The sequence below is a fragment of the Lepisma saccharinum genome (assembly GCF_977018435.1).
Source record: "Lepisma saccharinum chromosome 12 unlocalized genomic scaffold, izLepSacc3.1 SUPER_12_unloc_1, whole genome shotgun sequence".
Lineage (NCBI taxonomy): Eukaryota > Metazoa > Arthropoda > Insecta > Zygentoma > Lepismatidae > Lepisma > Lepisma saccharinum.
In genome coordinates this window covers 17,280,823-17,304,979 of record NW_028142891.1, presented here as the reverse complement: position 1 = coordinate 17,304,979, position 24,157 = coordinate 17,280,823, and the positions used below count along the sequence as shown (strand labels likewise).

The 24,157-nt window shown below is 38.9% G+C and overlaps 1 protein-coding gene across 2 annotated transcripts in view; it reads right to left on the bottom strand.

Moving 5' to 3' along the window:
* Positions 1-24,157, bottom strand: part of Oseg4 (intraflagellar transport protein Oseg4) — a 134,603-nt gene that overhangs the window by 104,147 nt on the left and 6,299 nt on the right. For both annotated transcript variants that reach the window (XM_083115762.1, XM_083115763.1), the window contains exons 3-5: positions 13,472-13,638; positions 12,312-12,414; positions 1,082-1,242 (exon numbers count right to left, since the gene is read on the bottom strand). In XM_083115762.1, the coding sequence (XP_082971888.1) occupies positions 1,082-1,242; positions 12,312-12,414; positions 13,472-13,638 (431 nt within the window). The remainder of the gene's footprint in view (positions 1-1,081; positions 1,243-12,311; positions 12,415-13,471; positions 13,639-24,157) is intronic.

The window sequence follows — 24,157 nt, the reverse complement described above, 5'->3', positions numbered from 1 at the left end:
CATGATAGGGTTCCGTAAACATGAAAAATCAATGCAAGTGTCACAAAATCATGGAATGACCCTGTACGGTTTCATGTTGGCTGTCTGAATTATTCCGTGCATAATACACACAGTTTATGGGGGTAAAAATTTTGGAAAAATGTGCGCATTAACATGAGTAAATACTGTAATCTGCAGGGCTAGCTTCCGGTTAGTCTGTTATGTGCACTGACTTTTAGTTGTTGAAATAGCAGGAGCCAAATGTGATGCAGATGACCATTGTAAATGTTCAGTTCATTGGGAAAGTGCATGCTTGTGTGCATCTTTGTTTTTGGTGTCGATCAGCGTGTGTGATTGTTAATTGTGAAATATCGTTATGCTTTTGTTGAAATATGGAGGTGTTCATTAAGGAAGCTGAGTGTTAAGCTGCTTGACAGTAAATCTATTGTTACATGTTAATTAGTGGTCTATATGTGTTTCAAGTATAAGTACAAGTATGTGTAAAACGCGTGCATATTAGCCTATGTGCATACACTAGAGTGATGCATGTTTGACAAACTTTTTTGGATTGTGTGTTTCTTGTCACCGAAAATTAATAGCACTTCTACAAGTAAGTTTTGTGGAAAAAGTTAGTAACTCACTTACGTGTATTTATTAAACAACCATGTATTTTATTCTCCAAACATACAATTTATGCATTATACTTGAATTTCTATGTAAATGACAATTTTAAGTTGTTGATTCACAAGATAGAATAAAGTTACATTTCATTTAATTCTAGAAATGGAGATTTAGAAGCACTTAGTCACGGAATTGCCCAGCTTACCTCCATGGCAGTGGTTAGCACACGGGTCCTGGGTCGAATCCTGAGCTGGTAATAGGTGTTCTTTCTGAATGTGCCTTTATCAATTTCATGATGTCATCACTCATCATCATTGTCCTCCTTAGCCAAAAGTGGTAGAAGAGCCAAGTAAAATAAACCACATGAATCAAGGAATGACTATTTCCATGACTTTTCCAGAAAAAATAAATTCCCTGATTTTTCGAGGATTTTTACTGGTAGACAAGACACCCTGAGCATAGTATTGACAGTAGTACTTGCCATGAAATTCCCTTGACTATCATAGCAATGGATTTCCCCATTGCGAAGGCTGAACAGGAGCAGCTTTCCATCCGGTGACCACTCGACGTCTGTCAGACTGTTGCCCTTCAGTTCTTTACCCCAAATGCGATTCCCATCGACAGATCCAACGATTACTGCACCTACGAATGAAAAGAAAATTAATGTATAACACAGTGTAAATCAAATCTAAAATTCTTTGACAGAGTAACAAAAATAGACAATAAATCCAAGAAAAACATTAACATGTTCCGGACGAACAACGAGACATAACCCATTGTATGACGGTGATATCGGGGGGAAATGGATTGACCTAATCAAGAAACAAGTTCTCAATCCCCCAGCATTCCCAGCCAGTCTTAACCTTTACAATGAATTCTGGAAGGGGAGCTGCCGACAGGACATGTGTATGCCCAGTGAAGACAGTACGTAAGGCGGTGGACAGTGGCATGAGTTGTTAATGCAAGATAGCTGAAGACTATGCAGCAGTGCTTAATCAAGTAACTTTTATCCTCTTAGCCATTTTTCTTTCCATTTTTAACTTTCTTACCCTTCTAATGTGATTTTATTGGAGAACACGTTGTACAACTACTGTCCAATATGACGAGCGATGGACATGGCCCATCGTTCTCTACACACTTGTATTGTGAATGAACGACAGACTATAATTGAACCACATCTCTTGTGCATGTGTATTGTAACGACCTCTTTCAAATTCCAACCACTGGTTGTTACGTTTTCTCTGTTGTTGAACTTCACTTGTACTTGTGTCGAATTACATTGCATTTTTGCTTCTACTCTTGAGAATAGCATTGAACAATATATATGAACATTGTGGAAATTTTTTACAAGGGTTTCACTTTGGATTTCACAGTTAGTGACGATTTTCATCCCAAGGAGTAGTTTTTAGTTTACTAATGTATATAAAATGTAATTTCAGAAAAAAATCGTAAATAATAACACACTTAGCAACATAATTTCAATGATTTCCTGAAAAAAAATCTCATGCAAACATACTAATTACATATATTTATTCCATTCCAAGAAAGTGTTTTTTTTTCCAAAAGACACACTGCATATGAATGATTGCGCAAAACACTCACATCATACAGGAAATCATTATTGCCTGAATATTGCATTCAAATTTGTAAAGAGCAAATATACAGGGTGATCCTTTTGGGTATAGATAAAATAAAATGGATGTGAAATTTTTTGGTCAAATATAATTAACTGAAATATTGTATACAAAAGACTGAAAGGTGGGACTTTTTATTTTTATACACTACTAATAGTTTGGTACAGTTTTGTTTTCTACATGGCCTCCATTGCCAACTCTGCACAACTCATAACGGTGATTCAATCCAGGTCTGGTGTAACATCTCTGGGGTGATTCTGTCGAAAGCCTGTGTTATTTTGAGTTTCAAATCATCAATGTCTGTGGGTTTCTGTGAATAGACAGTGTCTTTGACGAAACCACAGATTAAGAAATCTGGAGGGGTTAAATCTGGGGAGTTGGGAGGCCAAGCAATTGGTCTCCCATGGCCACACCAATGACGATTGAAATGTCGGTCAAGAAAATCATGAACCACTTGTGCCCATCGAGGGGGTGCACCATCTAATTAAAACACAATGTTCAAATTGTCTTGTTGGAGTTCGGGCAGTAGAAAAAACTGCAACATGTCTAAGTAAGGAATATGACATATTTTGTTCACAGAAATTAAAAATGGTCCATACACTTTATTGCGACTCACTGCACACCACACACTAAGGCTCGGCTGGACCTTTGACATGCGAATGGGCAAATATTTTCAAATTTTCCTCTCCATTCGAAAAAGCTCTTGGATATTTCAAAATATGAAAAATTACATATGCTTAGAATTGCTTCTAGAGCATTGACGTAAAGTTTCGTGTAGTTTTCTTTCACTGTTGTCTAGATATTATCAATAGTTTAATAGACTTACGTAATCGTGAAGCAATTCTAAGCATATGTAATTTTTCATATTTTGAAATACGAGGGTCACTATTTATATTTTGAGCCTAACAATGAAAAAACAGGAATTTGGCATTGAAAACTGCTTTATTGTTTTTCGAAGTATTCTCCTTTATGGTCAATACACTTTTGCATTCATTCGAACCATTTGTCAAAGCAGTTTTTCCAATCTTCTTGAGACACCTCCATAATATGGTTTTTGAAGAATGCATCAACGGCGTCTTCCGCCGACGAAAATCGTTGTCCACGCAATTTATTCTTGACATTTGGGAACAAGAAGAAGTCATTGGGTGCCAAATCAGGACTGTACGGCGGATGACCAATCAATTCGATTTTTTGACTGTTCATAAAGTCGGTTGTTAGACGAGATGTGTGACAGCTGGCATTGTCTTCATGAAGAATGATCCGACGGCGTTTGTTTGTTTTCCGTATTTGACCGAAGACCTCTGGCAAACAAATTGTTGTGTACCATTCAGAGTTGACCGTTCTACGTTCCTCTAAAGGCACAGTTGCCACATGACCAGTTTTCCCGAAAAAACAGGCGACCATTTGTTTCGATGTGCTTCGAGCGCGAACAACATTTGTTGGATTGGGTTCATCTTGAAACAACCATACAGTCGACTGCTGTTTACGTTCCGGCTCATATGCATATATCCACGATTCGTCACCTGTTACAATCTTATATACGTCTTTTGAAGCACCACGATTGTATTTATTGAGCATTTGTTTGCACCAATTCATTTTGAGTTTTTGTTAAATTGTGTGGGATCCAACGAGAACGTACCTTTCTCACAGCTAAATGATCATGTAATATTTTATATATGCTGGTGGAACTAATGCCTATGGTTGCCTCAATCGCACAGTATGTCACATGACGATCTTGCAGTATTAGGTTTTGCACAGCATCAATGTTTTCTTGAACAACAACTGATTTTGGACGACCTTCGCGAATCTCGTCGGTGAGCGAATGGCAGCCACGATTAAATTCGTTATACAGCGTTTCACAGTGGCAAAGGATGGGGCTTCATCGCCAAATGTGGAATTAAGTTGATCGATGCACTCTTGTCTTGATAATCCACGTCGAAAATTGTAAAAAATCATCGCACAAAAATGTTCACGAGCTAATTCCATTTTATTGTTGTCGCGCAATCTCCAAGGCAACATAAACAACACAAATCAAGCTATTGACAAAACATTTGAAGTACGTTATGGTCAATAATGCCAGACGATTCCATGCAAACGTCAAATCGCGCCTAACTTCAATAAGTGTTGCCAAGGTTCAAAATATAAATAGTGGCCCTCGTATCCAAGAGCTTTTTCGAATGAAGAGGAAAATTTGAAAAAATTCGCCCATTCGAATGCCAAAGGTCCACCCAAACCTTAACTTCTGGACTTGCCCTTTCCAGCTCGTAGGAGACATGGGGATTTTCCTTGGGCCAAATAATGCAGTTGTGTTTATTTACTCTACCGCTGATGTGAAAAGTTGCTTATCTGTGAAGAGCCAGTTGTGCAAGCCAAATTGAAGCGGGTGTAAGGCATGTAGGCGTTGAATGCAATATGGATGAAGACGTAGGTACTTAGGAACAATACAGTGGCAAGATGTATACGGTACATTCATCTCTGCAGACAGTCATCTTAAGCTTTTCCTCGGACTCCTTGTCATGGATTCACTAACAGCTCTTTCTCTATCCAGATTACGACTGCGACCACCTGTATATCTTGTATATCTTTTAAGCACTGAACCGGTTTCTTCAAATGTTCGATAGCACAACAATATGGTATCGTATTTCGGTACTTTACTCACACCATACTGACAACGAAATTCCCGTTGCACTTGTGTAACACTCTCACACTTAGCATACCAAAGGACACATTTAGTCTGTTGCTGGTTCGAAAATGCCATTTTAACAATAATGAATCGGTTCAAACTTTATTGTTGCCAACAGACTACAGCAAAACTCCCATGTTTCATGCACGAAAACACCAACACGAAAATTTTCACGCACGAAAACACCAACAAGAAAATTTTCCTACTATCACAGTTACATTTCTACGAGGGTTGGGGAGTAAGTCATGGCAACCCAGCAATAATTCGACAATCGAAGGATGTATTAAACATTTGTTATATACAACTGAAAGAGTATCCATTATGGATATTTTGTTGGTAGGAATCATGAAAGAAAACCCAAGCAACCCTGTGACATACACATGTATTAATGTACAAGTTACAAAAACCTGTCTGCTTCTATGACATACACATGTGCACATGTTACAAAAACTTGTCTGATTATGACAAACCTTCAAAATAATCTCCTGCATTGTCCACAGCACGCTGCCATCGATGTGTAAGACTTCGAATACCATCAGCAGCAGCATCCTCTTCACCATGCCTCAAGCGGGTGATCTGTTGTCGCACAACATTTTCAATGTCCGTGCAGGTCGCATATCGTGTACCATGCGTGATTTGGTTCCTTCACCTTGGGGATGAGGTCAAAATCACACAGTGACAAATCCAGTGAATATGCTGGATGCTCCAACTCTTCCCATCCCCATCAGCACGATAGGTCCCGTACACAAGCTGCCTTATCGTGGAGTATGATTGCATTATGCATTACGATTAGATCTGGACGCATCTCCCTAACGGCACGTCGTAGATCACAAAAACTTCTGGTATGGTGAAGAGGATGGTGCTGCCGATTGTATTTGACGTCTTGCATGGCAGTATGCTGTGGACAATGCGGGAGATTATTTTGAAGGTTTGTCATAATCAGACAAGTTTTTGTAACATGTGCACATGTGTATGTCATAGGATCAGACAGGTTTTTGTAACTTGTACATTAATACATGTGTATGTCACAGGGTTGCTTTGGTTTTCTTTCATGATTCCTACCAACAAAATATCCATAATGGATACTCTTTCAGTTGTATATAACAAATGTTTAATACATCCTTCGATTGTCGAATTATTACTGGGTTGCCATGACTTACTCCCCAACCCTCATACTAATCCATACCCAAATGGATACCCCGGTATATATCATTCCCATTGACATAAAAAAGTACTTAGACAGGAACAGCCACCATTAACTGGTTAGGTTTTGCTTTGGTTGTGTATGAGGAAAAGAAAGCTTGTTCTGTCCTTGAAGGATGCTGAAAAGATCAAGGCTCTACTTTTGTTTAGTTGCGAGCTGCAGCGTGTTGAGTGTGGACATGAGTAGTGTTGTCGGTGGATTATTATGTGTGCAGAACGATAGATGTGCATTAAATTTTTCTTTAAAACTGGAAAATCAGCTTCGGAGACCTATGAACTGTTGAAAATAACTTTCGGGGATAAGTTTGCATGCAGGGCAAGTGTTTTTAACTGGTATAGTAAATGTAAAGATGGCCGACAATCAGTCGAGGATGAATAGGTGCATGTGAAAACAATGGTAGTAGTTTTTTTTACAATTGTACCGGTATTGTGCACCAGGAATATGCCCCTAAGGGGCAGACAGTCAACAAGGAATACTACAAAAGTGTTCTCGAGCAGTTACATGAAAAAATGCAGAAGAAAAGACCAGCACTCTGGCGAGAAAACAACTGGACCCTGTACCAAGATAACGCACCCGCTCACTGTGCATCCGAAATCACTGTATTTCTGGCCAAATTCCAAATTTACTGTGCTTCCCCAACCCCCCTATTCTCCAGATCTAGCCCCAGCAGACTTCTACTTATTTCCAAATTTGAATTGGCCCTCAAGGGGAAGTGGTTTGATCAATTGAAGAGATCCAGGCAAATACGGCGACATGTCTTAACACCCTCAAAACGGACGACTTAGAGGAATGCTTTTAAATTGGAAACACCCTAGGATTCGGTGTGTTCAACCAGGAGGGGATTATTTGAAGTGGATTCTTCACAATAACCTGTAAGTGCTGTCATTTAGAAATTACACTCCCAGTTTAAGAACTTTTCAATCACACGTCGTATATACACTTTGTGTTTGCTCCGACTACATTTGACTGTGAGTGGCATGTATATTCGCCCAGATGTTGAAAACAACAATCATCTTATGTGAGATTGTCCTGGCTGTAGGAAAAACAAAAAACAGTAGGAGAGACAGAAGACGAAAAAGAAGAAAGAGAATATAAGTAAGTTGTCCGCTGTGACGTGGTGTAGTTTGTGCATAATAGAAACCAGAAATATGTCTCAAAAAGACAAAGCAGACTCCAGTCTCAAAAACTGGCAATGGGATTCAATGCACTGACCATGTGCCAAGGCCATTGGTTTTCAGTTTCAGTAGATGACTGGTTAGTGCTTCTATCTTTGCTATGAGAAATACCAGGTTCAATACCTGTTGGAAGTCCCAAAACAATTTTAAAGATGAACCATGCTCGTTATCAGCTTCCCAATGTTCGGGGAAAATTTTATATTCTGGTCAGGATGCCCTTATTGTTGACATGTCCGATTACCTGGGTCACCTCACCAGAATCTTCAATTGTACCGAAATGTTTCCCACAGAGTGGTTGCTTCAAACTGGAGAACAAATCTAAGTCTGGTGGTGTACTCACATCAGGACTTGTAACCACTTGTACGTCATAAAGGTAAATTCTTCCAAAAACGAAACAAAATCTTTTGTTTCCCAGGAGTAAAGAGAGAGGGCATACTTGTGGTATAGGGTAGGAGTGATGTCACAGGACCTGCATACGAGCGTGTGGTAATGTATGGTGGGGTGGAGTGTCTTATGTGCATGGCACTTTCTTTCTTTCCACTTATTATAATTAGTTTGTAGTTTTCTAGTTTCCTTCTTTTGCCTTTATTTACGTGAACATGGGTTGCTTCATCTCCCTTTGTTGTAATTTAAGTTTTGTTAAATGGAATTTGAGAAACCTGGGTCATTTTCTTTGTTATTAAGAGTTTATTTTATTATTTAAAGTTGATTTGGAATGTTGCCTAAAACTTTTAATGTAATATTTAATTTCTTAACAAATAAAACTTATGTACAATTTATTTGAATCTTTCATTTGTTTGAAGAAAAAAAAATAATAGCCTCACTTTCACATGTTCGTTTCCACTGCAATTAAATGGTTATTTTAGTAAAAATCTCTTAAATTTAGTAATTATTTAACTATATCTCTGCCACAGACTGTATGGAGAGTGACGAAGTATTTGTCTACAATTTGTCATACTGTATCAGCAACATGTGGTTTTGCATTATCGTATAAACTGAAGTGACTGACACATTCGCTTCATGTGCAATTTCCTTAAATGTTTTGCATTGATCTTCTTGCAAAATGTCATTAACATTAGCCAACGATGTGTCGTCTGTTGCATTAGATTGCCATCCACTTCTTGGGTTGTCCTCAGTGCTTACCCGACCTTAGCATGCAACCCACCATGACACTCTGATACGATCCACTCCATATCACCACACACTTCAAGCAAAGCTTTGATGTAGGACCACTGGTCACTATGGCCGTATCTACTCAAAACAACACTTCCGCAACTGTTGGGACGCTACCACAGTGGATGCCCTTGAGGCTCAACTCTCCCAACTCCCTTTCCCTACGCTACTTTTCATCAACTCTGTTGATTCAAAATGGTGGGGTGGAGCAGACGACATTTCACCATGCTCGAGCAGCGTTGCTAACCGTACGGTCCAAACCGTACATATATGGGAATTTCATGAGATCACTTTAACCCCTCTTGGAAATTTGGTTAGGTCTAATTATAAAATTATTGTTATCATTAATGTATTGTTACGTATTATTATTATCTATTAAAGTAAGAATCTCATAAATGATACATACAATAAAATGAAATATGATCTCCTGTTGTCAAAAGAATTATAATCTCAGTATAACAGCACCCTTCTCACCAGAATTTTATGTTTGCGCTATACTGAAGTTGAGAAATGTCAGAATTATTTATTATTCGATTATTTGTGGAGCAGTGAATGAGAACAGATTTATACTTCACCAGCCGTTAATAGAACTGCCCGAAAATTCTCACACAAAGAGAGACATGTCTTGGGAGTTCGTTTCACGACGCATTAATTTACATTGTTGCAAATCCATATTGAAACTGCATGTTCAATTCTTGACCATGCTTATGCACTGCTCTACGAATAACGTAACACCCACAAAATATTACAACTTTTTATTTAGCATAAAATGTAAGAGAACAGGAAATGTTTCAAATTTATACTTGGTTTTCAAGCTAACTCCTACACTTTTATAAAACGGGACAAATAATATTGACGGGACAACCGGGACATGACTCTGAAACCAGGACTGCCCAGGTCAAAACGTTACGTATTGTAACCTTCATTCTTGTCAACAAAGGGCCTCTCTGATGGCACAGTGGTAGCGTTGCCTTGTAATCAAGGAGTCCCAGGTTCGATACACAGTGGAGGCACATAGTGGTTCAGATCCCACTTTAAACTGTAGGTACAGTCCCTATTAGCCTATCTGTGCAAAAGTGGAGTTAAAACAGCATTTTAATCAATAATAATTTTTGTCATGAACAAGGCATTGCCAGGACATCAAAACATTTAAAGGCTTTACTGCACGGAGTGTAAACATGAACGTAAACAATCCAATCGACATAGAAGAAAAGATTTCTCCCTTCTCTCCCCAAAGAAACGTGTTTTTTGGTTGTTTTTTTTCGCTCAACTGTGGGGGCCAAAAAGATTGTATTTCAGGCATTCCATTACATTTGTTCCTCATAAAGAGAAGGCAGTTATTATGTCCTGAGAATCTTGCTTTCTCATGTGTATTTTGAGTACAAATGGGTTCAGATTCAGAAGACAGTGATTATCGCCCAAGATCTTCCAGAAAGGTAAGAACAACAAATACAATGAGACAGCAGAAATATGGGAAATCCTAGGAAGATATTCCAGAGTTGTTGTGTTCGGATGCTAGCAATTTGGCAAGGGAAGCTTAAAATGTAGAATTTGTAATGTGACATTTGTTTCGGAGCTTACTTCTATATTAAAAAAGAAACAAAGAAAAAACAACAACAATAAAGCGACCATCATGGCAAAAATATGGAAGTGTAAGTTCTAGATGCAGTTTGTCAACATTTTTGACTATATGACATGTTTCAGTCACGATTAACTAGCATACAAACCATTAATTTAATTCTAACATGTACGATCAACCTAGAAACCGGATGCGTGTGTGTATGTATAATACGGTCCGTATGCCATGTACCAACAGTCTTATCGTGTACAAAGGTTGGCAACGCTGAGGAAGGTACTTGTTTCAGCCCACTGCAGAAGACAAATATGCTACTTCTCAACTCATCATTCACTGCAACACGATGACGTTATGCTACCTAACATGCAACTCAGTTGGGAGAGTTGAGTCAGAGTAGATAAGGCCTATGTGAAATCTGCCCAGTCATTTTTCTCTTCCATTCTATGCCATAATTGTTCAGATTAAAGTCAAGCTATCCAGCAAACGTACACACAATGTTTTAGACACAAGTAGGACTCCTGATGCAACAATCAGAGTGATCACGCCAGCCTAATGGCTGTGCATGCACAGTGTACAAAACTATTAAAATGACCCCATATTATTAGTTCTTCTATGAATACAGAAAATGTGCAGAAATTTACGAGGTGCATGTAAAAAAAAAAAAGGCCCGATAATTTTTTACGCAGGGTTGGCAACACTGATGAAGTTGAGCGCATGCGCAGGAGCATGCCCTAGCATTCTGTGTTTGCAACAGAGATAGAATCGTCAGTGTGCATTTGCTTACGTGCAAGTAGCAGTAAGGTGAAATGGCTGCCGTACCGCCAAATGTGAAGTGAGATCTGTCATACGATTTCTGAACGCCAGAGGACAGAATGCAGCTGACATCCATCGGGAATTGTGTGTCATTTATAGACCGACAGTGATGAGTGAAGGGAAGGTCAGGTAGGTAATGGTACAGAGAGTTTCGGGAAGGCCGTTCAAATGTCCATGACCATGAGTGTAGCAGAATGCCTAGTGTTCAGAAGGATGATCTGGTGGAACGTGTTAACGAGAAAGTGTGTTCCAATCGCCGGTTCACAATATCTGAACTCACCAAAGAGTTTCCAGAAGTATCTGCGAAAACAGTGAATCGAATTGTGACTGACAACCTGGGGTTTCAAAAACTGTGTGTGAGGTGGGTACCAAAAATGCTGACAGACGCTCACAAAGAGCAAAGAAGGACAGCTGCACGTGATTTCTTGGCCCGCTGGGGGGAGGATGGGGATGACATCTTTTCGCACATAGTGACAGAGGTTGAAACGTGGATATCGTATGCCACTGGGGAGTCGAAGAAGCAGTCAATGCTATGGCAGCACTCTGGTTCTAAAGCGAAGAAATTCAAACAAACACCATCAGTTCACAAAATCATGGCAACCGTGTTTTGGGACCAAAAGGGTGTGATTTTTGTGGAATTCTTGGAACCAGGACGAAAAATTACCACAGAGATGTATTGCGAAACACTGAATAATCTGCGACGTGGCATCCAAAATCGGCAGAGATGAATGCAAAGCTCTGGAATTTTTTGATCCATGACAACGCCCACCCACACACAGCTGCTCGTACTGTTCAGACAATTCAAAGATTTCGATGGGAACTATTCAATCATTCCCCTTACAGCCCCGACCTTGCACCCACCGATTTCTTTCTTTTTCTTCGCCTGAAAAAGTGGCTTGCATCGAAGCGTTTCAACGACAGTGACATGCTCAAGACATCAGTTCTGGACTGGCTGCACTCTCAGGCAGCAGATTTTTACGCAGAGGGTATACGGAAGCTTGTGCCATGCTATCAGAAATGTCTGTAGGTTAATAGTGACTACGTCAAAAAATAGCCAAGGTATGTACTTGTTTATCAATCACAATAAATTTCTTCTCGTATCATTTTCTTGTTTTTTTAAAAAAATATCAGCCCCTTTTTTTTACATGTATTACATATTCTGTTTGTCGTGCTTCTACATTGTCTCAACATATTCAGCATAAAAACATTAATATCTTGTGTTTTGAAATAAACGGAAACATATAACATATTAACAAAGTTACTAATAAAATGTGTTAAGGAGAATAATCATCCATGTTGCAAATAAAACATGCAATAATTTATTGAGAAAGAACATGCAACATCAAAAGAAATAACATGAATCAGGCAATAATTTATTGACAAAGAACGTGCAACAACAAAATGAATAACATGGTCTGCGTGATTTTAATTTTAAACAATTAAAGAGTCTTACCATCTTCGTACACAATGCATATCTTCTGCCCATCTGAATTCCAAGCCATTCCCTTTACAACAGACTTGTTCCTGTTGTTAATCATCTCTTCGTACCATGAGCCCTGAAAAAATTAAAATCAGTCTTATCATAATGAGCATACTTCAAGGCTTAAATTAGTTGTCAACCACGGAATCTAATGAAATCTGAGGTTGCACCTCAGGTCAGAATCACCAAATGGTGGTAAATGGTTATTTTTCACTGACATGTTGCATTTTGAACACCAACGAGAATTCCATTCTCCTCAGAATATCACTACACAATATTTGTCAATGGAAATTGCAGTGCAAACTATATTGACAAATTTGACGGAAACTGCTCACAGCACGGTATAATTGACGCCACGACGTGGAGGTTGAGAAGGTTATAGTCAAGACTGTTCTGCCTTTAAGTACTATGGGCATTGAAAATCTCACAACTACTATGTAGGGGTCTGTCAGTAGTTGTTTTGTTATTTTAAAACTCTTAGCATTTCTACAATTTTATATTGTCAGAAGAGAGGTAGTTCAAAGTTATATGAAATCATTTCCTGAAATTACAAATGCGTTATGAGCCATTTGAAACACAACACAACACAAAAAACACACATAACTACTATGGTACGTCTCTCAGACCGTCGCCGAAAATAGAATTCAATAAGATTTGAAAAAACAAAAGCAAGACCCTGTGACCTTGAGAGCATGTAGCCAACTCCCCAACAGCAAGGTATGGAGAAGCGATCACTTGTGGTTGGAAGGGTGCAAGAAATAATGTACAAGAGAAATTCCAAGAGATGGTCCACCTGTCACATTATACGTGGTACAGGCCCTTACCGTAACTAAAATAAAACCGTGTCCGAGGACTGAAATATTCTTCTTACCTGGGTTAAAAGCTGAGGCTGTAAAGGGGCATTCAGCACACATAAGGACAACACACACGTACACAGCTCTAGAGAAGATAATACTGGTGCAGATGCCAGAGCCTCGTTGGCTTAGAAAAAGCAGCTACCGAGGTGTACTACGTGGAAGTGAGGTTGACATTTCAGTGCCTTACAGGAAGGTCATTTCTTACACCCCATAGTACATAAGGTAGCTGATGCACATTGCTTACACTCCGCTATTACATATCATCTTTCCCATTACCTTGTACAGCATCCAAACTATGATCAGTCCATACTGGTCGCTGCTGGTAAGTTTCTGGTGTATTTCGTTCCATGTAACAACCTGTATCTGGCCACTGTGTCCTTCCAGTGTTTGGTTCATTGAAAGGTTGGATGGGGCTGCCAGACCCTTCACCTTCCCATCTTTACCTGCAACAGGATAAATGTACAGCGATTAAAATGCACAGCCATGATACCGGGGCTGATTTTTTAGAAATGGAAACTATTTATTTACTAGACACATAGCATAAATACATGATTCTAAGTTTTACAGGCCTTCGATGTAGTCCCCAGCATTGCGTACAACGTGTTGTGGAAGCCGTCGGATGCCGTTGGCACTGCCTAATCTGTTGCTAGTGTGAAGAGAGCGAAGAATGTCTCAAAACTGTTCGGAAGTGAATCTCTTCATCTTCCGGAGAGTATGTGTGGTGGTAGAGCACTTCCCATCCATAGCGATTGAACAAATCAGCCACTGGTCCAGCTGTATGTGGCCAAGCATTGTCATGCAGAATAATGGGTGGGTTATAAAGTGCCATCGTTTTCTTCTCGGAGCTTCTCGCAGGTTGTTTTGCAGATGCACGCAAACCTGTTGCAGTCCATGGTGACACTGTCGTGCTGTGCAACCTCTAGTACATTCAATTTTTATCCAGCTCCTCTGCTCTTGGTTCGTAAACATTGTGACTGCACTCCGCGACCGCTCGCTCACAACTGCTCTGTTGTTCTTGTCACTGCACACGGGCATGGAGTGGGAAGAGTGAGTTCAATTGCTCTGAGGGAGGGTGCACATGTAATTAACCTTTGGTATAAACGACATTGCATGGTTCCATTGCACGGGTCACTATAGCATAGTTGCCACTACCAAAGAATCAGCCTAAGTACATAGCAACAAATCACTGCGAAAAGCCTTTTGATAAAGTGCCTATAAAATATTACCAATATGACAATGAATTAAGAGTGCTGCAGGAATAAGATTTTGCTCGAGCATCCAATAGAATTTGAATTTTGAATTGATGCTATAAGTGCATTTTATGCACATGTGAAGGCTAATTGGGACTGGACCAACATTTTAAAGTGGGATCCAAACCACTGTGTAATGTGCCTCCACCAGGTAATGAACCTTGGACTCCTTGAATACAAGGTGACTATGTTAGCACACCGTCAGAGAGGCCTGTGAGCACCCAATAGTTTCCACAGATGATGCTAGTAGCGTTCCAACATGAATGTGGGGATCTTAAATAGGGATGTAACTTGCCCCTCCCAATTAATACTAGTTATGGTAGAGACAGCCCTGAAAGGGCAGGTACAAATATCTAAATTAACATCAATAGAAACTCATGGTTAGGTTTTATACTGAAGTGAGCAATCCGAATGACAGATAAGGGTGGATGATAGCTTACCCTGATAGGTTTAGAAAATAGACCAATAGCTCCTGCTTCTCCGACGATTACCAGCAAAAAGACCTCGTGTCGTTCTCATGCGCACTTATTTAAACCCTCGCTTGGCCTCACGTCACCTCTAGCCAAAGGCCAGTGTTCTTACCATTTCCTGCAAAAGTCTTATGCTACACATTTCTAAGCAGGCTCTGGCAAGGTCTGTCAGGGTCAATATTTCTTAAAACCGAGCGAATATGCTACGCTAGAAGGCGTACAGAAGAGAGAGCTCTTCGGTCGCCATGACGTTGTTACGCCTCTGTAACAAATATAGCATTTAAACATTTGAAATTATAGGTAAACTGCATATATGTTATTTGGGAATTATCATGTGTTCAAGGAAATGACACTCAACTGTTATGAAACAACTTGAATGCAATTCACTAATGGTAGCAAATTATAAATCAGGGTGGCTACAAACAAGCAGAAATGAAATTCCCTGACTTTTCCAGGTTTTCCAGGACAAAAATTTGCACTTTTCCCTGACAATTACAAACTAAACTAAATCGATGTTTTTGCAAATGGAAATAATAAACTCATACAGATCCAGGTATGGATTTGTTAAGTACCAATATTATCTTCTATGAAATTGACTTAATTTCTCTATTCTCTATGATTTGAATTCAAACTGCAAAATAGTGAATTTGGAAAATTATTACAATTCACAAGCTAGGGAAGGATTACGGAATTTCGTCATACGCAGTAAGTTTAAAATAAAATACTTGATTATTTTTAAAGTTACGACTAAATGAAATTAGAGTGATTGATTTAAGAAATACAATTTGTAATTTATCAGTCTCCTTATACATTCTCGGTACTATATGTTGATATTTCCACTGAGGTTTGGAACCCTCTGCTTGCAAGAACCATGAGTGCGGACTCATTTTTCAATGCATAAAGCTCTCTTCTCTGTAAAGCAAACAACTTAACTCTTGCATGTAAGTGAAACAATTGAATCGAATAAAATAAAGTGTCATATTTCCTTACATTATCAATGAGATTTCTGCTTCAGTACAGTATATCCAAGTTAAGTACTGTGAAACTGACTACATGCAGTTATACCATTAATGCTGACGAAAAGGGTATGTAGGTATTAGAAATTTAACGCAAGCAATTTATAGAATTTCATTGTATAGGTACCTGACTTAGCTAACCACACATTAAAACAGGAACACACTAATAATAAAAGCTTCTGAAAGTTCATATACGAGGGGCATCCTGAAAAAAGGTCCAATGACCCCTATACGCAGCACTAGTGGTCGGAGAGCGACACACACACATGCAGGCAGGAAGAAGTGGCATGTATCTAATCTGGTACAGTTGCAATGCAGCCGTTTTAGGAAAGTTCTAGGTTAAAGATTGCACCTGTCATACAGTCTCCCACCGAGCCTAGCCTACAATGTACACTCAGAATTTGGCACAGAGCCACCAGCAATTGTGTGAGGTGTGCAGACAGGACGTCGTGTATGGTCAGACGATGGTGCAGACAATTCACGGAAGGCCAATCGAATGTGCACAACCCCATACAGCTGAGTACACACGGGCCCTTTGCATCACTTCAGGTGAGAGATCTTGGACCATTCCCTGTACAGCCCTGGCCTTGAATGTACCGACTTTCATCTCTTTGTTTAACTAAAGAGGTTTCTGGCAGGGTAAGGATTTGACAGCTACACTGAGGTAGAGATAGTTCCAGTCTTTGCTGTCCGACACATATACCATGGGCATACAAAATTTAGTGGCATGCTACTACAAATCCCAGAATAACGGTGGTGATTATGCTGAAAATTAGGTTAAGATTCACTGTTACTAATGCAATAAATTACAACTGATATTCATGTTTTATTTATACCTAATCGGTAGGGACCTTGATATTTTGTTATTTTTTAAAAAAATTGGTGTATTTTCTTATTTTTTATTTTTTACTATACGGTGTTATTTTTCTCAAAATTCACATTTTCATTTTAGCGCATTTTCTGGCAAACATCTGAAATTATTCCTTCATGGTATTTTTAAACTACTGTTTCAAATTGTAAGTCACATGGCTTACGCCTCTTCGTGAGAGTTTGAGATCTTGAAAGTTCTTTTGGGAAAGTTATTTTCGATACACCTTTTTTTTAAATTTTAAGGTAAGGATTTTAGATAATGGAATTTCCCCCGTATATACTGAAGGGTGGATAATGACCATAAGTGGCGATGTACCCAAAAAATTAAAATCAATCAATCTCACGTGACAGATACCGATATATTATGGCACCAAAAATTGGCATTATCATTTTTCTGACTTGTCAGTATTAAATTTCCCAAAATTCGCGTTTTGGTTTTAGAACATTTATCTGCCAAATATACCGAAACTTAATACTCCATTGTGTTTTAAACGATTATTTAAAATTGTAGATCACATGGTCTATGTATTTTCGTGACAGTTTGATATGTTGGAACAGATTTTTGAGGAAGTAAAAGTAAAGTGCTCCCCTGCACTTTTCCATGAAGGTGTATAAGGGTGTGGAGTGGACCCCACACTTTCTTGATCATGGCTAAAGGTGGGGGTGATGTGATCAGCACCATGCTCCTGGCTACCTTTATCCCTCAAAGTTTCCTCAAGGTACCAGCTTCATATGATGCTGGGTGGGTGCCGAAGCAGTTTGAATAGGTGGAAAACATCCCGGTTCTCCCCCGCAGGAGATCGACATTGACATTGAAAACATATCTCGTGCGACAACTATGAGGATATGGATCCCGTGTGACAGTAGATACGCACTCGATCTCCTGTTAGAACCCTGCCACTTTTCTCTGTGATGCAAATGGTTTTGATAGAAGTTGAAAAAATCGTGGGAAATACATGATTTAATGTGGCTGTCGGAATTATTCCATGTAAGTATAACTCAATAGTTTACTCTTGAGTAAAATGTTGGAAAACTTGCATGTTCTATGTACACAAACATGGCCTAGAAAAGACAAGAATGTTGGATTTCATGGAATTTTTTGTTGTTTTAGGTCATTTCTTTTAAAAAAATCAATAAAAACGCCAACAATTCACGTTTTATGCCAAATTCGCATTATTTTGATATTTAGAAAGGGCGAAAAATGTGTCCAGACATCACTGCTCATTCCTAAACATAACTTCGCAGCAATTACCATTTTTCATGGTTTTGGCGTTTGCGAAAATCAATCGGAAATTACTTTCTGGCCACCCCTCGTATAAATCAGTAGATGGAAAGTAAAAATTTAGCAGGGCTGGCAGAAAAAAGTCATTTCTTGAAGAAAGTGATTTGCTTTCATGATTGAATGATTCGAGTAAATATCATATTAAAATATTTACGTATTTATTACTAGTATTTTATTTCATAATATTGGACATTAACCTTACTCAGTGAGAGATTAATGACCATCTCTCACGAGTTTAAACAGACAGGGCAGAGAATGGTGTTAATTTCATTGCAATACTAGTGTTGCAGTAAATTTGAGGTTGGGAGCATGCACTTGCCAATTTTTATAACGTTCACCAATGCAGGTTTATGTTTCACTTTTTCGTGATAGTATTCAATATATATCCAGTTTTGTTGGATTCTTCTTGATATCTAAGAATAGTGCAATGTCATACACGCATACATCAGGGTGATGTAAGAAAACCTTTGTAAGCATTGCTACATTAAATAAGGTGAAGCAAGCCAGAAAAGTAATACAATTCCAGCAGCATATTTGCAGTCTAAAGCTCTTCTTGTTTATGCATACGATTTTTGTTGGATGTTGCAGTCCGAAGACATCGAACAAAAATCATAAGAGTCCCATGCATGCAATTTCTGTCACATGTTGTAGTGAGATACTTTGTCGGGTGGCGATATTCGACAAAAATCGTATGTATCAATGGAACCTATTTGTTTCCATGTTCCTTCAGTTTGCCCAACAAAATGCTTACTACGACGTCCGACAACTATCGGACGGCGCCACCCGCTCCCATCCCCTCCATCTGTTGACAGTTCGGTCTCCTTACTACTCTCCCATATGGACAAGAAAAAATGATAATTCAATGCATTTTCCACGTAATATTTAGAGGCTTAACCTTTACTCCCCCGATGTTATTATATGGTATCATCAGAGTAAGGTCGTTCTGGCCCGATGAAACCATATGGTATCATGGTGCAGATTACGAAATGAATGTGCTTTTTGGACCCTCAAACTCTTCTGTTTGAGACAGCTCTGGAGCAAGCCTGGGTAAATTCATATTGATGACCAACCTCCCCCCGCTCCGCAACATATCCATGACACATTTCCGAAGTGTCTCACATTTTGGCTCATTATTCAACTTGTATGGCACCCAGGAACATGAAACAAGTTTCAATCTCTTTGGAATGGTCCATTCTTTGAAGAGAATACTAAGGTTTGCGCCTTCTTCCGAAAATAGCGAGAGAAGAGGGGGCAAACTAAAGATTTTTTTAAAATTGAAATTCGATGGTCACGCCCCCAAACCCCCCTTCCTCGGTTCGGCGATTTTAATTGTACACGGCTACATGCTATGATGTTTTAGCTGCAAAACAAAACTTATCCGAAGTAAATTGCTCCCATAGTGCCAGAGTTATAACAATTTTCCTCCAAAAATGCTAATTACCTATTTTTCGTAAAAAAAAAAGAAAGAAAAAAGAAATCACATTTTGGCTTATTATTCAACTTGTATGACAACCAAGAACATGAAACATGTTTCATTCTCTTCAGAAATCTCCATTCTTTAAAAATAATACTAAAGTTCACGCCTTCTTCCCAAATAGCGGGAGAAGAGGGGGCAAACTCCATATGTTTATGGTTTTTTCATTGAAATTCGGGGGTCGCGACTCCAACCCCCCCCCCCCCTTCCTCGTTTGGCGTTCTGAATTGTATACGGTTGCATAGTACGATGTTTTAGCTGAAAAACAAAATTTATCCGAAGTAGATTGCTCCCATAGTGCCCGAGTTATAACAATTTTCCTCCAAAAATGCTAATTACCTATTTTTCGTAAAAAAAAATAATAATCACATTTTGGCTTATTATTCAACTTGTATGACACCCAAGAACATGAAACATGTTTCATTCTCTTCAGAAATGTCCATTCTTTGAAAAGAATACTAAAGTTCACGCCTTCTTCCCAAATAGCGGGAGAAGAGGGGCAACCTCCAGATTTTTATGGTTTTTTCATTGAAATTCGGGGGTCGCGCCCCCTAAACCCCCTTCCTCGGTACGGCGTTCTGAATTGTACACGGTTGCATGCTATGATGTTTTAGCTGCAAAACAAAACTTATCATAAGTAGATTGCTCCCATAGTGTCAGAGTTATAACAATTTTCCTCCAAAAATGCAAATTACCTATTTTTCGTTAAAAAAAATCACATTTTGGCTTATTATTCAACTTGTATGGAAACCAAGAACATCAAACATGTTTCATTCTCTTGAGAAATGTCCATTCTTTGAAAAGAATACTAAAGTTTGTGCCTTCTCCCCAAAATAACGGGAGAAGAGGGCGCAAACTTCAGATTTTTGTTTTTCCCATTGAAATTCGGGGGACGTGCCCCCCCAAGCCCCCTTCCTCAGTCCGGTGTTCTAAATTGTACAAGATTGCATGCGATGATGTTCTAGCTGCAAAACAAAAGTTATCCGAAGTAGATTGCTCCCATAGTGCCCGAGTTATAACAATTTTCGTCAAAAGAGTGTTCGAAGTCAATGAAGACGATATTCCCTGACATTTCCCTGACTTTTTTTGACACCTCAAATTCCCTGACTTTTCCCGGTTTTCCAGGTTTTCCAGGTCTGTCGCCACCCTGATAAATTTAAAATCTCTTTCATAAAATAAGGTAAAATAAAAAATGTATAATATCTCAACTTTCAAATATTGTAACCTTCATTAAAATTAAATTACTTTACATAATGCAACTTTATTATGATGTAATAATTTTGGGATCATGGTGGTTGGAGAGTAAAATCTCTGGTATAAAAACACAGATATTTTCACAAAATAGCAGTTGCTTATTTTCCTTGGCAATCAACTACTGGGTGGATTAGGATGCCAAGAATCCCTGGGTGGGCTAGGTTAAACCCTTCCTTAGTGGACTACGAGGTAAATAATCCCTGGGTGGACCAGGAGTGCTTAGTTACAAAATCATATCCAGTTTAGAATTAATTATCCCTTCAATCATTTCTGACTCCTACTACACCAGTAACTGTTCCCACAATAAACTGTTTAAAACGGTCATCTAGTGTTCGTGTTTCCATGATCCTGAGATGGCTTCAGTGTAGACCCAGAAAGAGTCCATGCTACCGGCAGTGGGAGTAACAGGTCAACAAACTGTAAAAGGCGAAAGTAGCAACATCACAAGAAAAAAAAGCCAACAGGTAAAATGAGCAGCATACATTCGCAGTCAGGTAGTATCAGGCAGTACAACAGTCATTTGTCTGTGGTAGTGAACCCTCAAATATGGATAGTGAAGTGAAAGAAGAAGTGAAGCATCTCTATGTTAAAATGTAGTTTAGTCAATACACAGTCATACATGAAAATGAAATAAATGATTGTGGGCTGAAACTACCAAGGCAGATATTTTACACATGTTTCTACAATTATTGTCACGTTAAAATGGTGTTCGAAGGTATGATAGTATTGTATTGTAGGCTCTTCAATATGGGAACACCTCACAGTGACGATAAAACTGACAATCATTCCAATGTGGTATGCTCGAGAGTGAGCAAAAGTGGTCCCATGTACCAATTTCAAACAATTATTTAATGAACACTTGAATTAATTAATTAAAATTTGTGGGTACGTGGGCACATATGGGAATTTTGCACCCTTCAAACTGTATGAGGAAAAATCCTCTTATCTATAATCCTTACCTTAGCGTTACTGGCCATACCCGGAAAACCTTTCCCAAGTATTACCTAACTCCCGAGAGCACCATAAATGCAACCTGCTTCGGGAGCAGAAACCGAGGAAAGACAAGGAGGTTGTCAAGTAGGTCAGGGATCCAAGCCAAGTCGCGAGAGGGTGACTGCTGCCGGTCGTGAAGAGTTCACTACAGGGCCATCAGAAGCTGTGGAGCCCAAGCAGGGACTGTCCAGAGGCTAGACCCTTCAGGCCACCCAACGGGACCAGCATCCAGGATCGAGATAAGTACCTGCCCTTTTATTGTGCTATTCCTACCACCCCTAACTCCTCCCTTTTAGTAAACTGTTATTATCACAATAAAAGCTCAAGCAGTTAGCCAGTTAGTTGAGTTTCTATAATTTTAACTGCTCTACCTCTGACTTGCCGCCTGTTGGTCAATGGATCCTACCCTCCAATACAGAGGGTGAAATCCGGTACGGATACGGTTTTAACATCCCCAATTGTGTCTCCAGGGACCAGTCCTGGGACAGAACCTTAGCTCGTAAGGTTAAAGTTAAAAAATGGGTGTAAACCATCCATTGAGAGGGTTGTAAAGGATAAACACAACACGTAAAATGGGAAGGATAGAAAGAGAGGAATAGACCAGCTCTTCTGGAAAAACTAAAAAAGTATGTTAAAACACTGCCATCATCTTCCAACATGGATAAAAAACAGGTAGGGAGATAAAAACTTTGTGTGAGGAAAGTAAGATCAGAACATTCAAGAAAAAAGAAGAATATGCTGAACACTTAAAATAACACGACAAAGAAGGGGGTCCAGCCCTTGCAGCAAATAACCATGCATGAGATGACTGTGTCCAATTCGAAGTCAATTATAATGACATCAAAGGGAGGGAACATCATGCACCAATGGAGAGCTTGATAGTGAAAAACTTGTTTCCCATTACATCATCCCACTCTTGCTGCTACGTTTCATATAAAGGGAGTAGGCAGTGGCCCTCACATGCTGTTACGCCACGGGTTATAATAATATTTCATATGTATTACATTCACACAATACAGTTTTTATTATTATAATCAATGACACCTGTACGTGGTGAATAAAAGACTGTGCAACAACCCAAATTTTTCATAGCAAAAGATTTATTATTTCTTTGTTAATTTGTACATGTTCGTTTGACCCAATGTCATTCCTTCATTGTGTAACATGAGCCTGTATGGTCAAAGAAGATTTCAAGTTTTATCACACGTTTAGGTATGATAATTTTCTGTGCGAGTTTGGCAACTCCACTAAAATAAGTGTGTTGGTAACGATGGGGAAGATAGGATTATTACAGTGGCAAGAAAGAAATATGTTTGTGTTTCTCCAATACAATAAGGTGGGTAACCTTGTGATTATTTCCTGTCTTCTAATCTATCAAAAATAGCAGTTGGAATTTAAACGAAGGATTCGACTTTGCAAGGCATGTGCATTGGAAGATTCTTAGTGCAAGTGTCCTTTAAACGTGTTGAGTCACGAGTGCTAACTAGTTTCTAGTTAAGTCAATTACAGTTAATAAAGTATAAAATAGAGTAACTGAGGTTATTAAATACACCCAGCAAGCCCTGGGTGTAGAAGAGTTTTCATGCTCGTAATCGGAGACATGACAACAAACCCCGCACCAAAAAAAAAAACAGATCACATTCTGAGACCAAAAGTAGTACATAAAATGGCATTTTGGTGTTAAAATTGTAAAGAAAATATTAAAACTGATTTTAGAAATATACATAATACAAAAAAATTAAAATTTACATTCTAATAAGACACATTCCTAACGTATGTGAAATGCACGGATGAAAAAAATATAAGTCTCTGGCTTTATGGTATCTGACAGGATAGTAATGTATGCAGAAAATCTACAGGGTGATTCAAAAGTGTGGAACCAGCCTTAAAATTTTACTGGACATAAGAGGAAGCATAATGCAATACCTAAGAGAGCAACCACTACATCTTTGATGTATGTTATATACTGTCCGCCATCTTGGATTCAAAATATTTTTTTCAAATCTGAACAGGGGCATGTGACATAAAAATCATGTGAAATTTTCTGCCAAATTGAATGGCAAAATCCATCTTAAGATATCTTGAATTGTTTTAATATATTGCATGTGATATTCTACATTAGGTACAGACAGCACCTGACAGAACGTGCTCAATATGTATCCTTTTCTCAGCTACACACACCTGCAAACATCATTCCCAGTCCATATGAACCCAGCTGAACATGTCGGGAGTAATGGCATCCACAAGAATAATGTATCCCTGGAGCTGTCACTGGTGTAACCAGGAGTAGACAAATAGAGGGCACCCAGTTACCATAACGCATCAAAATTTTCAACTGGTGACTGAATTTTCG